General features: G+C 43.4%; 1 protein-coding gene across 1 annotated transcript in view; it reads left to right on the top strand.

Moving 5' to 3' along the window:
- Nucleotides 1–16,792, top strand: part of RGS17 (regulator of G protein signaling 17) — a 91,247-nt gene that overhangs the window by 49,009 nt on the left and 25,446 nt on the right. The window contains exon 2 of the mRNA XM_084775164.1: nt 14,581–14,720. Within this exon, the coding sequence (XP_084631290.1) occupies nt 14,602–14,720 (119 nt within the window). The 5' untranslated portion in view covers nt 14,581–14,601. The remainder of the gene's footprint in view (nt 1–14,580; nt 14,721–16,792) is intronic.

Raw genomic sequence — 16,792 nt, 5'->3', positions numbered from 1 at the left:
GGGCACCATACCTTGGAGTTTCACTGTATTTGCCCACACTTATTTTTTTTTTAAACCTATTATTTAAAATTGATGGTACTATCAATTACCCCGAGAAATCTTGACTGCCTGACCCTCTGAAGATTTTACAGTATCTTGATGGTTGGAAAGATACGACAGTGGCACCTGAAGCACAGGGAGGGAAAACAGAAGCAAGTCCACTTATCTGCATCTCCTGGCTGGGCTGACGAAGGAGGGTGAGAGAGAGGCTTCAGCAGAACAAGACAGCACGAGAGGAAAGAGAGAACCAACTCTTTCTAGTTATCTTTTGTCTGAATATGCACTATGGCATGAGTTCCTCCACACCAAAATAAAACAAAATAAATATACAAAATAGAGCAAGAAACTTTTCCTTAGGGGAATTCTAGTGACTACACTTACACTGTTCTCTGAAACACTGCAGACCCCCTGTAAGGAAACCTTTGCAGTGAAGGGGGGATGCTCCTTTGTTGTGAACCCATGCAGACAGTTATTCACATGGAAAACAAGATGCTATCATCTTCAGGCCCGATGGAAGCTGTACAAAAGAACCGTCCATGTGTCTTCACTGGCATCAGAAATTTGCAAATCTATTTTCAATTTAGATCAAATGCTTCATAATTCATACAAGATGGAAATCAAGCACTATAAATTTATTTTTATGACAGACCTTTAGCAGGTGTCTCAGGAGACTTCTCAAGTAAGTAACTCCATTGGCTTCAAGCCACAGTAGCAAGGTACTGCAGTCTGGCCCACCCAAGAATTCAGTGTGGAGGATCACAGCCAACAAGCTCTTTAAGGCATCTGAACTATGTTCGTTCCTTAGAAAGACATTTGCAAGAGGGGTTTGGTTTGGCTTAGATTGGTTTTGAGGGGTTTTGGATTTTGTTTTTGTTTCTGTTTTTTGAGACAAGGTTTCTCTGTGTAGCCTTGGCTGTCCTGGACTCTTTTTGTAGACCAGGCTGACCTCGAACCCACAGAGATCTGCCTGCTTCTGCCTCCCTGAGTGCTGGAACTACAGGAGTGTGCCACCGCACCCAGCTTAGGGTTATTATTTTTATTAAGATTACTTCTTCAATCTTCTATGAGTTTTGCTCTAGAAGCTTGTCCACTCAGAAAGAAAGTATCATAGGTTCTGGAGACAGGCAGTTTTAATTGGTATTAGAGTAGCCAGTGTCTGGGTAATCTGTCTGGTTTCCTGTTGGTAAAATAGCAATGTTTGCAACATGAGCTTGCTCTGGAGATTGCATGAGAATGCAAAAGAAAGTCCTCAGTAGTGAAAGAAGTGTCTGCGCCCCACGTCTGTTAGTTACGCAACCCGTTTCTACCATCCAGCGACACCCTGACACAGGCTGTTCATAGGCTGACTCTTGCTGAGGCCTATGCTGACTTCGCTGTGTCTGAATGTGAGTTTAATGTTCTAATGGCTGCGAATGACGTGGAATACACAGTTCTCCGGCACTTTCCCAACATCTTGTGAATGGTTTGGACGTTTCCTGTGCTTTAGACATACTTCTGTTTCTACATGAGAAATCACCAGCATTAACTGATCTCCCTGTGGCAGTTGGACACTGCCCTGGATGCTAAAGATATAAATAATAACTTCAAAGATTTCTCATCCTCCAATCACACGTAGAGAAAGTACAAAAGCTTAAAAATAAAGAGAATTTACATACATTGACAGCTCATCCTGGGCCTACTTCTGTGCTGATTACTGTAGTGGAATTCTGTAAATTAGGTAATGCCACGATTTTGAATTTTAAAACTGCTTGGCGTAGGATTCAACATGGTTTCCCAAACAGCTAGAGGATCATAGAGAGTGTGACAGTGCTCTGTAAAAAAATGGTTCATTCTCAGGTGCTGAAACATAGCTGCTCTCTGTGTCATCTGTCCTTGTTGGCTAAAGCTTGTTATTAGTCTTCAATGGTGGTTCTCAATTTATGGGTCACTACCCCCTTTGGAGGGGGTCAGAAGACCCTTTCACAGGGCACATCTCAGATAGCCTGCATATCAGAAATTCACATTGCAACTCATAGCAGTAGCAAACTTGCAGTTATGAAGTAGCAACACAAATAATTTTATGGTTGGGGTGGGGGGGAGGATCACCACAACATGAGAAACTATATCAAAAGGTCACAGCATTAGGAAGGTTGAGAACTTCTGACTTACTACAAAAAAAATATGCCACAACAGTGTGAGTCCAAGTTAGAAACTTCACAGCCATTTGGTAGAGGATTTTCTGTCTATTAAATTTCATTTAAAAACTAACCAGGGACTGAATTTTGCATGGCTTTTTTTTTTCATTGTGTTATTCATTGTTACGGTAGTCAATGGAAATCTTGTTACATGGCTGGTTACAGATTAAAACAAGTACAGTAACCCTGATCCTTCACAAGCAATCCTGTGAAAGTGACACTCTAACCCAGACGTTAGAAAAATGACATGGTCTCCAGGAGAACCGTTAAGTGGTGATGGACAACCTGCTACCTAACCATTGTCTAGGGATTGTTTGGTACCTTCATAGCAACCCTGCAGCATCTAGAGCCCTGGCAGGGCTTGCTTTATCTGATTGCATTTCAAACATTGCTGGCAAGGCTCACTTCTCCCAGCTCGCCCAGCTTTAGGCTTTGCTGCAAGCTAGACCCATCATTATCAGCGATCTTGCATGTATATGCAAGGCTACAGAAGTTCATCACCACCCAAGAAAAGAGCAGGGGCCGCTGTTTTACTTCTTATCTTTGCCCCAGTGTTTAGAGAGGACTTTACTAGGAGTCTGGGAATTGCTGTCTGGCCTTAGGGTGGAGCCTAGCCTCTTTTACTGACAAGCACAGCCCTTGATGGCCACTGCCCTCTGCTCCTGGGATGAATGAAAATCTTTGGCAATGTGCATGAAAAACACTGCTTGGATGGCTTCTATCACTTGGGTACTTCCTGGATGTCAGCGTGTTGATTTTACAAAATGTGATTGGCCTGGTATGAACTTTACAGCAAGTCAGGGCCAGTGTGCTGAAAATATACTATTGCCAAAAGCACATTATTTTGATTAAATAATATGGTAGTTCATGTACTATAAGGGAAGATGGCGTAAACCTTCCAGGGTGGGTTTTATATTGAGTGGAACACAGGCTTCTGAAAAACTACTCACTCTTTGATCACATCTTTATAGACCCTTTTCAGATCTCTATTAGCTTAGATAGACGTTATCTAGTTTCAGAAAGACTTGGTCCCACAGCCTCTCCTGTGCTGATGAGCGCATCTGAGAGCATCCCAAAACAGAGCTGTTCTTCAATACACAAGGTGCTGTGGACCACAAGAGAATTGTAGCAATGCTGTGTGGATACAGAAGCACAAATAGCTGAGTCACATTTGGGTGTGTTACATCAAACACAAGCATAAAGGGGACATGTCCAATGTGCTGAGTTCTCCGTGGGTACCTCCCCATCGCAGTGACATCCTGCCCTCTACATGGTAAGCATTGCTATGTGTTGTCTCCATAGCAACTTCCCTGTTTGAATCAGCCCCATTAAGAACCACGTGACCATTGCTGTTAAAGAGAATTATTGTTCCACCGCGCATTTTCATTTGCAGCAGTTTTGTTTTCCTATTTAATTTTTCTCATGTCTGAGGTTTGCTTTCCTCACCTTATTTTAACCTAGCTCATATTCTTTATTGGGGGAGGGAGGCGGATAAAGAGCACACCTGCTTTGGATATTATTTATTAAAATGCCCACGTCATATGAACGAGTGTTTTGTTTGTCATTTCCTAAGTGATCACATTATGGCTCTATATTAAAAATGGCTTTTTCTTTTAATAATGGGGACATGATAATAGAGTCTTTTTACCATCTAGTGTCTATGACTAAGCGGCTCTTGCTGTATTTTTTTCCCATCTTCAAAACATTCACCCTAAGGTAAACTGGTGTTCCAAAATAAAACAAATCCTGAACAAGATCAGGCAAAAATTGTGTGTGTGTGTGTGTGTGTGTGTGTGTGTGTGTGTGTGTGTGTGTTTTCTTGGGATACACATAAGTTCCCATGCTTGAACAACAAGCATTTTACCAACTGAGCAATTCCCCCAGCCATGAAAATCACATTTTTAAAAACTCTATTGTAGTGGCTTCTGGTAGCAGATGTCTTTAATCCCGGGACTGTGGAGGCAGGCGGGTCTCTGTGAGTGGTCTACATAGTGAGTTCCAGGCCAGTCAGGGCTACCCAGTGAGATCTCATCTTTAAAAGCAGAGCAAACCAAACCTACCCCAGAAATGCTATTTTATCAATTGGCCTTCCAGGTGCTCCTAAATGTCTCAGCAATGGGATCATCTTTCCTTTTGCCTTATCTATGTAAACCTGCTCTCTGTGAGGGAGCCTGGATGCCGACCTGGCTAGAAAGAAACCTTGCTTTCTCTTGCTTCATTCCGCTAACATACATTGTAACAGCCAAGATCGCCAGTTGAGCATAATCATACAAAGCGAGAGTGTCAAAACTGCTGATGTTAAAACGTATTGCCTGAGTGGACTCACAGGTTGCATTTACATATTCATGCAGATATAGATATGCGCAACAGTTGCAATAAGAAAAGAAGGCCATTAATTTGAAGGGTGTGGAAATGGGAAGAGTTGGAGGAAAGTAATTACGGGGAAATTACATAACTATATTTTACTTTTAAAAATTTATATGTGAAAAGTAAATACCAAACCACACTACCTTTTAATACACAAATATGAGCAGTCACTTTGAAATCATAAAAATTAGCTGGGTGTGGTGGCACACACCTTTAATCCCAGCACTCGAGAGGCAGAGACAGGTGGATCACTGTGACTTTGAAGCCAGCCTCATCTACAAAGCGAGTCCTGGACAACCAAGGTTACACAGGGGAACCCTGTCTTTAAAAAGAAGCAGCAACAAAATAATAAAAATTGTGAAATCACTTTGAGAGATGTTTTCTCAGTTAAATCTTTTTGCCTCTGAGAAAAACAAGCTGCGTCTGAGAACCTCTCAGCGCGCAGTGGGGCGCAGTGGGTTCTCGATTCTTCTCCCACAGACAACAAGAGCACTGAGGTGGCAGACCTGGAGCGTCTTGGAGGACATCGCACAAACAGCAAAGCTCTGCATCACTGGGTGATGTCAGGCAAGATAAAGCGATGCCGGTGCCTTCCCAAGGCTGAGAGTGTCTGCCAGGACTGGCTGGAGGAAGCACTTCTTCAGGGTGCTAGGAAGAGGGAGTGAAGGAATAGGAATCCAGCAAGCAAATGTGGCCTCCGTGCAAATTGTAGCTGCACGTGGCTAATTCACCATGCTGTATGGACACAGGGGGAATTGCCCTGCTTCTGCCCAAACCGGAACAAAGATGAGAGGGCAGAGACCACATCATGAGACCCACAGTGGATGCCTGGGTCTGCTCCTCATGCCCTGTTTACACACAGATCGACGATGGCGCTGTAGGGGACTTCATGCCGTACCACAAGTGGTACTGAGTGATGGACTGTGTGTGGTTTCATACAGCACAGCTATGTCCTCAAAGGAAGTTCACATCCTGGGGTGAGTCGCACAGGATAGGGCAAAACTGAAATCCCACAAAGCGAAAGTGTAGATAATTAGGGGTGACTAGAGCTCAAGCAGTCCTGTGTGGATTTCCTCCACACATGTGCATGTGTAAGCCTGACTACGCATGTATGCATATGTATGTGTGGATGCATGTGGGTGCCGTTCCTCCATTGCTATCTACCTTACTTTTTGAGACAGGGTGTCTTACTGAGACCTGAGGCTCCCCAGGTGACTAGACTGGCTGGCTAGCCAGCTCTCGGCATCCCCATACCTCCTCTCTACCACTAGAACTACACGTGCCCTGTCACCACAGCAGCTTCTTCCCTGGGTGTTGGGGATCAAAGTCAGGTCCATGTGCTTGTGTGGAAATGCTTTGATAAGCAGTCTGTCTCCCTAGTGCTGATATTTTAATATATTCATGAGTATATTGGTTTGGAGGCAGGGGGCAGCAATTTGGCTCAGTGGGTAAAGACACTTGCTGCCAGACCTGACAACTTGAATTCAATCCCTAGAAACCACATGGTGGAAGGAGAGAACCAACTTCTTCAAACTGTCGTCTGACCTTCACACACACACTGTGGCATGAGTGTACACAGACACGCACAAAAAATAAATAGAATTATATATATATATATATATATATACATATATATATATATATATATATATATATATATATATACACACACACACACATATATATACTGATTTTTTTAAAAAACAACACTAAAATATATACTCTCCTAGCCCAATAGCTCACTTGGGTACAGCTATTTTATATTAACAAAATAATAAAATCATGGACTATGAAATGGTATCTATCAGATAACCTGCTCAGTTAGAAACACGTGCTGACCTAGCTGGAGCAGAGGACTGAGCAGCAAATTTGCATTAAGGAGTTGCTTTTCTCCAAGGGGTAGGGGCAAAAACACATCACGACTAAAATATCTTTGTGTGGTGAATCGCTTCCCTGGTCCTCCACGCTGCTAGAGATCAACTCACAAATCCGGATGATTTGGCAAGTACATTTTAGGGGCTCCACACGGAGTCTTCGAGGACATAATGGAGCAGAATGCCTCCCTTAAACATGGCAAGATGGCCACAGTTATATTGATGTGCATTGTTGGATAATGAGCTGATTGTGGGTGCTATGAGTCACTAGAGACTCAGTTCATTTACATGAGATAAAATTACAGCGTAGTAGTGAAACAGAAAGAGCCAAACCGCGTTCGTCTTATTTCTTCACTGAGAAAGCTCTTGTGTAGCTCCCTCGAGACAGGAAAATCCTAACCAATGCACGTAAAAACCCACCACGGAGGAACTGAGATGTTCCTAAGAAAGAAGATACTGATGAAAATCTTTGCCATCTGTAGCCTGGAAACACTGTGGCACCCAGCTTGCTGGCACATGGGAGAGAGCAACTTGCTTTGGAATTCGCTTGACAGAGCTGACACTTACCCAATACTTACTGTGAGTGCGGGATTCGGTCCAAGTCTTTAATGCGTCGAATTCTTTTAATCCCCACAGTTAACGCTGATCTGCTGCTGCAGTCTATTAGTGTTAACATCTATCTGCCAGTGAGGAAACTGCCACCAAAAGATGGTAAATAAGTGCCCGAAGGTCTCCCTATAAATGATAGACTTAAGACTTGGACCAAGGCAATGTGAACTGGGAGCTTGTTCACGTAATATATGTCAGTGTGCCAACGAACCTGGCTGGACCTAGGCTTGCATCCAGTGGGGCCCAGAGGTCCTTGTGCTTCTAGCTTTTCCACCCCCATAGATCCAGCACTGCAGACAGTGCTTATATAGACCCAGGTGGTGGTGGCGGCGGCGGCGGTGGCAGCGGCGGTGGCGGCGGCGGCGGTGGGGTTGGGGCATAGGGTTTAATGGTCTCAAAGAGAAGAGCGATGGAGTCAGAGATATGAGGCCCCCGCCAGGCTCTCCCTTTGGACTTCAATGGAAAAGATGTAGTGTCCTGGTACTACGGGCCAGACCCAGCACATGGGGTTCCCCTGCAGAAAATGAATCAGATGGCTTAAGGAACTCCTGCGCAGAGCCCAGGATGACATTACAGTCGGGATCTATGTACAAGAAGTAGCCGACTAGTGTCCTTCCATCTGTCATATGAATATGCACCATCTTGTTGAGTAATGCCTCTCGTTGCCGCTGGGCATGCGCAGGCAGAAAGGCCTCCTGTTCCCTGTAAGAGTCCGCAGCTCTAGAGCTCTAACAACCTTTCTCTTCTTGTGGCAGCCCTGTCGCCCCACTCAGGCCATTGGCCTTGAGACTTCCTTTGGGCCTTAAACTTCCTGAGAAGGTTTCGGGTCAGGTCATCAGATCTCGCGGGTGCTCCCAAGCCTAGACCCAATTTTTAATACGGGTTCTGAGGACATGAACTTAAGTCCTTACACTTGTGTGGTCAGTACCCTTACCCAAAAAAACTAACTTTGATGTACAGAGTCAGTTCTTCCCCACGTCTTCCTAATTTCCCAAAAGCGATCGTTTCAGCATCACAGTATCCTAGCTATTCAAGAAATTGAAAGAGCTTTCTTGTTCTTCAGAAATAAGAACACATAAAATTCACTGTTCTCATATTTATATGCGATAAAGATTTTTAAAAGCCAAATTTTGTATACGTTTTCAGATAAAATACAAGTGTTTCCCTTGAAGCGGCCTTTGGTTAGTATTCTGGACCTAAAACTGAGGCTTATACTCATCCCTTATGAGGGAGATTTTGGGAAAAGGTGACGAACAAACTCAAACTCGGTGTGAAATGTATTTAAAGTTAGAGGACGGCAGGTGAAATCTCCAAACCTCATCCTGGAGAAATAAACAACTGAACTATCAAAGGAATGAATCTTATCAGTAATCGGTATTCACTGTGTGCCTACTAAAGAAAGAGAGCACTGTGCGATTCCAGGAAACATACACCTGTTCACTCACACACACACACTCACACACACACACACACACACACACACACACAGATCACACAGTCACACACTCATACGTAATTCTCACATAGACACTCACACACACACAGATTCTCACACATTCACTCATACACATACACACACACACAGACACACACACATACACACACTTATATACACACACAGTCGCGGTCACTTGAGACTCACCCACAGTTAAGCCTAAGCTCAGCATCGTCTATTTGTTGACCCGTCTTCTGACCCCTGCGGTCCTCACAAAGCCAATCCACATGCCCTTCCCCATGCCATCATTTCACATTCAGGATTATGTGCAGCAGTTTTCAACTTGGGGATATCGTCCTCTCTGGCAAACCTATCTCCAAGAATACTTACATTATGATGTGTAACAGAAGCAAAATTACAGTTAAGAAATAGCAATGAAAGTAATTTTATAGTAGAGGGGTCCCCACAACATGAGGAACTGTATTAAAGGGTCATAGAATTAGGGAGGTTGAGAACCATTGGTCTAGGGTATGTTTGTCTTATGAAAATGGAATTCTAAAAATAAGTATTTGTGTAAAGATATTTTTGTAAAGATATTTCTAAATTCTCTTTTTAGTTTTTTGAAAATATTTCAATTTGTTTTATAAATGGGTATGACAGGAATTGGACATAATGCTTAAACCATCCCAAAGAAAACACACCTCAGCTTTTCTTAGAAAATACCCTTCTGTTAACGGAGTCTCAATTCCTGTGAATTATTTTATCTGGAACAACATGTGGTCGGTTGACATAATCCTGCAAGTACCTAGACATTTTCATGTTCTGCAGTAAAGCTGTGTTTCTCTCACCCTAATTTTAAGCAGCTGCTTTGAGACAGGCAATCGTCATCCTTGGGTCTGTCCCTTTAAGTTAAGTTGTATCTTGTTCTATATGGCTCAGCCTTCAAGATCATTATACATATAATGATCTTGATCACTGCATCAGATCCAAAGGGAACCTGAGGAGGAGGAGAGATTGAAGAATAAAGTCCTGTGCAGCTAGAAATGAGGTCCAAATTTGGTTAACATTTCTTGAAAGACACAAGTATTACACCACAGAGAGTCAGCCCTCTCTGGTCACTGTATCTGATCTGTGGGTTTCCCTTAGTTTGCTTAGGCTCTGGGAAGGGCACAGTGATGCCGGGACCGTTGATATGGGATACACTACAGCCTACCCAGCACCTTATTATTAAGATGAAATGAAGCGTTTCTGAATGTGGCTGCTGTAAGAGAAGCATTTAGGGCTGCAAGCCAGACACTTTGCTAGCTCTCCTCTCCTCCACTCTGGATCCTGAGATGCTTGAGGAGAGCTTGAGTAAAGTCAGCGTTTGGAGCAGCTGCATGCTTCTTTTAAAGACAGGCAATAGGGCTGCGGGGGGTGGGGGGGGTGGCTTCTTGTTTACTTTTCCCCAAGACTTGAGGAGAGAGATGAAAAGAATTAGCTTGCACATATTCAAAAGTATTTGAGAATTACGCCTCATTTAATGCAACGCTTTCATGTTTTATTTATGACATTAAAATTTGTTTTTTGCTTCAGAACTGAGATTGATGAGGTCTAGAAGATAAAAACTGAGTTGTTCCGATTTTTCTTGTGTATGTACTGAGAAGTCCCAGCCATGCCCTCCAACACCACTGTTTTCAGGTGCACGCCCGTGGGAACATCCTGCCTTTCAGCCATGATTGCAAGGGAGGTTTTCATAGTCTCTCAATGCTCTGGGGTCAGTCTCTTGATCCATTTATCGATTTCATTGCTATTCTGCACTATCAAAATTATCCTGACTACAGGGGTCGAAGGAAAGCACTGAGTAGTTAAGGGAGCTCTTACTGTTCTTTCAGAGGACCCACGTAGTGGCTCACAACCACCATAACTCCTGTTTGGGGTAATCTAACGCCTTCCTCTGGCCTCTGCAGCCACCAAGAATGCATGCAGTGAAAGCAAACATGTACATACATAAAACAAAGCATAGGATTACATTGATAGGTAGGACAAGCACCCCTGTATTTTCTTTCTTCCAGAAGTGCCTGGTTTACACATTGCTCTTTGTCTTTGGGGTGTTTGTTTGTTTGTTTGCGTTTAATGCCTTTTAAAAAAATCCTTCCATTAGGTTCTGAGTACACTAATATTTTTATCATATGCACACTGAATTTTTCAAATGATTCTATGACGATTAACATTTGATGCTACTGTCTGAGAAAACAGCCAGGCTCCATGAAGGCCCTGAGTTTTTATAGACTTTTGTAGATTTTTTTTTTCCATCAAGCATTTACATCATCTTTAGGTACAGTGCTTTTTATAAAGTTTGCTATTTGAATTGTGCCTTTCAGAATATATTCTGATGGTGGTCAGTACTAGTGTTTTAGAAATAAACAGCTTTGCAGGACTGCTTCTGGAGCTGTCTATAGTGAAGGACTCCTCAGTCTTTTGGAATTTCTTTGTAGGCAATGCCACATAAGTCTGCAAGTACCTGCTTCCCTTTCGCATGGTACTTGTTTTTTCTCACATAACTGAATCAGCTGTCTGGGAAATTGATAATTTTAAATAAATGCCAGGTGTAAAAGACCTCACTGTACTTTCCTTGTCATTCATAGGACTCTGTGGGAAACTCACCAGCTTAGCAAATATTTATGACTGCCTTCTAGATGCCACACATCGCCACAACAATGAAAAGAAAGGCAGGAAACAAAGTCTTTCTCTTCAGGGAATTTACTCTCTAGTTGGTTGGGGAAATGGGTAAAACCTGTAGGAACCTAGTGATGGCACCCCACTAGAGAGAGAAGTCAAGGGGGAAAGATGCCAGTTCACCATAGGGGCAGAAGGAGCTGGAACTGTAAATAAAGCAGTCGTGGAATGTTACCCGGAGAATGTGGCATTGGACCAGGCACAAAGGCTCCGACACACCTGTGGACACACCTGTGGGCACCAGATGTTGCTAAGGAGTAGCCAGGGAAGCTCAGATATCAACATGTGAAAAGGAGAGAAATGTCACTTACAGAGAAAAATGATGGAGGCAATAATCCCAGCCAGGCTTGGCGGCGCACACCTTTTATCCCAGCACTTGGGAGGCAGAGGCAGGTAGACCTTTGTGAGTTCAAGGCCAGCCTGGTCTACAAAGCGAGTCCAGGAGACAGCCAAGGCTATACAAAGAAACCCTGTCTAAAAAACGAAAAGGAAAAAAAAAAAAATCCCAGCTCCACTTGTAAGAATGAGAAACTGCAGGAAAGATTTTTGAGCAGGGCCAAAGGGAAGACTCTTTGCTGAAATGATTCAACTTTGTTTTAAAAGGCAAAGTAGCTTAGGAGTTAGGAGTAAGTAGGACGAGATGGGGAAGAGCTGGGAGCTGGAGCCCAAGGGGAAACAGAGAATATCTGCTAACAGGCAGATTTGCTGACCTCCTGATGTGAACTCTGGATAGAATTGAGGTGTGTGTGTGTGTGTGTGTGTGTGTGTGTGTGTGAGAGTGTGTTGGCAGGAACTGAAAACGTTGGCCTGAGTGATTAGAAGAAAGGGCGGTTTCATTTGCTGAAATTAAGAAAACTGGGAGAAATAAAGTTTGGGGAAAAGATCGTGGTCTGATTGCAGCATGCTGTACTTGAGGTGCCGTAAGAAAGCTGTGAGGTGGTGTCAACTAGACTGGACTGCAGGTCCTAGATTCTGAAAGAAAAGAAAATCTCAGTTGGGCACCATATTTTAAGGAATCTTTCTTTCTTTTCTTTTTTTTTTTTAATAGAAACCTACTAGATCCACTTTTTTTTTTTTTAATTTTTAGACAGGGTCTCTCTGTGTTAGCCTTGGCTGTCCTGGACTTGCTTTGTAGCCCAGGCTGGCCTCGAACTCACAGTTATCTGCCTGCCTCTGCCTCCCAAATGCAGGGATTAAAGGCGTGCACCACCACACCCGGCTTAGATCCACTTTTTAAATTAATCAATTATTTCAGAAAGAAATAGAATTGTCCTAACGATAGACTGCTGTGTCAGTCCTAATTTTGAAGGTGAAGGAGCTGAAAAGAGAACACCAATGGTGGCCCAGAGGAGACAAGTGAGACAGAAAACAGGTGAGGGTGGGGCCCGGGACAAGCAAGCAAGGACAGTGTGCCTCCAAGAGTCACCAATGTCTGTCTGACTTACTTCACATTGAGGCTGCCATAACAAATCTCCATAGGCTTGGTGGTTTGTAAAGAAAGGAGGTGTGTTTCTCATGGCTTCATGGGCTGGAAATCCAAGTCTGGGACTCAGAATTGCCAGGTTCTGATAAACCGCTAACGTCTCTTCGTGTCATTACATGGAAGAACATAGGGAAGTGTCGTCCTTACTATGAAGATAGTAATTTCACTGTCATGGACTCTATCCTCCTGACTCACTTATCTCCCCCAAACCTTACCTTTTAGTACCATCACACTAGGGACCAGCAGTTCAATTTAGAAACTTGGGGGTCATAAGTTCAGTCCACGTTAACGCCAAATGCTACCAGTTAGACCTGCTATGTCTTAATTTATCCTATCATACTATAACGGAATACCCAGGGCCCAGCAATGAAGAAAGAAAAATTTGCTTTGGGCTTTGCAGTTCTAGAAGCTGGGAAATTTGAAGTTGGGGTCCAACATCTGCTAGGTTTCTGGTGCAGGCCACATGCTAGCTCAACACAGGGCAGAAGCCAGGTAGCAAACAGGCATATGTGAAAGAGCGGATTCAGGGGAAACGGACTTACGGACAATCTACTATTGTGATAGCTAGTTCAATGTCATTAGAAGTGCAGTAATACTGTCATAAGAGTGGACCCACCATGATAAAAGCACTTGCTGCAGGGGGGTGGGGGTGGGGGCGTTTCACTGCCCCTGATGCCATCACATTGAGGAGTTAAGCTTCAGAGTGAGTTTTACTGAGAGAATATGACATTCAACCCACCATGGTGCAGTAAACAAGGAAAAAATTACTCAGATTAAAAAATACCGAGATGGAGTGATGTCTACAAAATCCATTTCAATAAAAGGGAAGGGCGGTGTCCCCTTTGCCTAATTCATGTAGTTTTAAATTTAATTCTGATTTCTTCTAAACAGAGAAACTTAGGGGCTTTCTCATAGCCAGTAATTAAGTCTGGTGTCATATTTAACCAATTTCAATGCTTAATTGTTACCATGCCATGACTCCCTCTGTCTGATTTTGTTTTTTTCTGACTAGAGTCCAGCGGGCTTAAGTAATACACTTGAGTGAATCTGTCAGTGATAATCCCCATGCCTGAATTTTTGTTTAGCTGAATATAAAATTGCTGAATGTCTACTCTCTCTCTCTCTCAGCACATGGAAAACAGTATTTTCCCTCTCTATTACCGTACTTGTTAACATCTTACCATCAATCAAAATTTTGTTTCTGTTATTAATTCCATATACCCCACTTTACTTTGTGAATCCGTGTTTTATTATAATATGTGTTAGTGTGGGTTTATTTTTGTTTTATTCATCCTGGTCAGCATGTGGTGTATTCCTTCAGTGTGAGCCTTTGTTTTCTTTTCTTTTGAGAAGTTCCCAGCCAACTCCCCTTAAAGTATCATTTTCCTGACAATCTGTTAATTCTCTTCTCAGGCTAAAAATATTGTTGAGCCGGGGCCTCTGCATTTCCCCTCTGCTTGTGCCCATGTTCCTACACTTTAATCTTTTGGCTTTATTGCATTCTCTATATATTCCTTTACAATGTAAGTTAATTCTTCTGAAGTTTTTTTTTTAACTATTGTTTTAGATTTATTTATTGTATGTGCATTAGTGTTTTATGTGTGTGCAGTGCCCGCAGGGGCCAGAAGAGGGCATCAGATCTCCTGGAACTGGGAATACAGGCTGTGAGTCCCCTGTGGACACTGGGAATTGATCTGGGTCCTCTGCAAGAGCAGGCAGTAGTCCTAACCACACAGCATCTCTCCAGCTCCTGGGGGTTGTTTGGAGACGAGACCATTGCAGTGCTTTGGGTTTTCCACTCATTGTGTCTAATTTTCTTTCCTTCTATTTATCTTTACAACCGCCTTTCACACCTTATATTTTCTGTCTTCTTTCTGCCAGTTGGGTTCTGAAGTAGCTGAAATGCGAAAAAGGCAGCAATCGCAAAATGAAGGAACACCGGCTGTGTCTCAAGCACCTGGGAATCAAAGGCCCAACAATACCTGCTGCTTCTGCTGGTGCTGCTGCTGCAGCTGCTCCTGGTAAGTCCATGCTAGACCCCATGTGAGCAGATGTCCCAAACCTCCATCCCACAGAGCCCTCCCGACCTGTTTGGTTTGCCCGCTGTGCATGTCGGAATTACCGAAGACCATCTCTGACATGAGACACACATCCCATAAGCAAAGCTAACTCCTTCAGAACCTACATTTAAAATGATAGTAATGTAAAGAATGGAAAATTACTTTGTGTCATGTCTCCTTCCATGCATGCTTCTTACGGATACGGGTAGACATAAGATTATAATTATAGGATTACCCACCGATAAACAGTAGTGTCGTGATGGTTCAAGAGCCAGGAATATTGAGGAAATATCTAATACTATTATACATAGTGTTATTTATTTATTTACTTTTGGTTTTTTGAGACAGGGTTTCTCTGTGGAGCCCTGGCCGTCCAGGCTGGCCTCTACCTCACAGAGATCCGAGTGCCTCGGCCTCCTGAGTGGCAGGATTAAAGGCGTGCGCCACCGCATCCGGCTGCACATGGCGTTCAATGTAGCGATCCATTACATGGTTCCTCATAGGGACTGGTCTTCCGGCTGCATGGTCAGGCCGCTGTGCGCCAGCGGTCGCCTCAGCCGCAGCACTCTCCCAACAAAGACAGGAAGTGAAGTGGGAGGGACTTATGACCACCAATCTGAAAGGCCGGAACTGTGCTCAGAAGGAAGATCCAGTTGGCCGACTAAAACCTCTGGAATTCGAGCCAAAAGATCTGATTCTTGTTGCAATTTAACACTAGCAGGCTGCAGAGTGTTATTTATTCCTTTTTTCCCCTCAAACCCCAATGAGAAAAGACATAATGAGAGAGCTTGTATCCAAGGTTTTATGCTAACTCTCCGTGATCCAGGGCTCTTTCCAGGCCTAGATTCCCAAAGTGTGCTTAGTGAGACAATCAGTCAGTTCAAAACCCTTGATGGTCACGTGGATGAGAGATCTCAAGTTGAGACCAGGCTTACTAGGACTTTCCATAGAGCCCTACAGTTGGGGATCTTTCAAGACCCAGCTCTATAAGCAGAGCTTCCAGGATATCAGTGGCTACTGGGTCTTCCTGGCTAATTTTGAAATTGGACCAAAGGCCCACGTGGTAGTCCTCGTCTTCTGCATGGCCTCCACGGTTTTCCAGCATCCCCTGAGGTTGGTCTTCTGATAGGATCCAGCCTCATTGTCGCCAGAGTAGAGAGTAGATAGTGTCATCATAATGTGTTGGTCGTTTCCCTCCATGATGAAAGCGCTGCAGCTGACCAAGAACACTGCAGACTCAGAAAACCTTCAGAATAGTGCAGTCAGCAGGAAGGCTCAGAACGGTTATTTCTATAAGTATAAAATTTCTTTTCTGGGCCGGGCAGTGGTGGTGCACACTTTTAATCCCAACACTTGGGAGGCAGAGGCAGGAGATCTCTGTGAGTTTGGGACCAGCCTGGTCTACAAAGTGAGTCCAGGACAGCCAATGCTACACAGAGAAGAAACCCTGTCTTGAAAACCCAAAAGAGAAAAAAAAAAAACCCATATTCTAAATTCTGTATAAACATTGGAACTACAGTTACGCAGTATAAAAGTTGTGCTTCTGTTTCTCATTTCTGCTTTGCCCCACGCTTGAAATTGGTTATTGTTTTATTTACTTGGTAAATTTTAGATTTTTAAATTTATTTTTATGTGTGTGGATATTTTGCCTGCATGCATGTCTATGCAGCATGTGCCTTGTTAGTGTGCAGAAAGAGCAGAAGAGTGCATCAGCTCCCCGGGGACAGGGTCACGGATGGTTATGAGCTGTCATATGAGTGGTAGGAGTCAAAGCTAGATCATCTGGAAGAGCAGCAGCCAGTGCTCTTAACCAACGAGTCATCTCTTTAGTTCTTCATTATCTTCAGGATTAAAACACTGTACAATCATCTCGAAGATGAGTTACACTCAGTTATATACCTAACAAATACAAACATTTGTCATTTTATCAATAGAGATAAATTCTGAAAATCACGACTAGGGCCATTTCTTCCTTTAGATAGCATTATATGCTGGACCTAAATACACCTAGATCATGCAGGCCAGTCACTCCA

The sequence above is a fragment of the Acomys minous genome (genome assembly GCF_964271855.1).
Source record: "Acomys minous genome assembly, chromosome: 3".
In the NCBI taxonomy this organism is placed as follows: domain Eukaryota; kingdom Metazoa; phylum Chordata; class Mammalia; order Rodentia; family Muridae; genus Acomys; species Acomys minous.
This window is presented reverse-complemented; position numbering and strand designations above follow the sequence as displayed.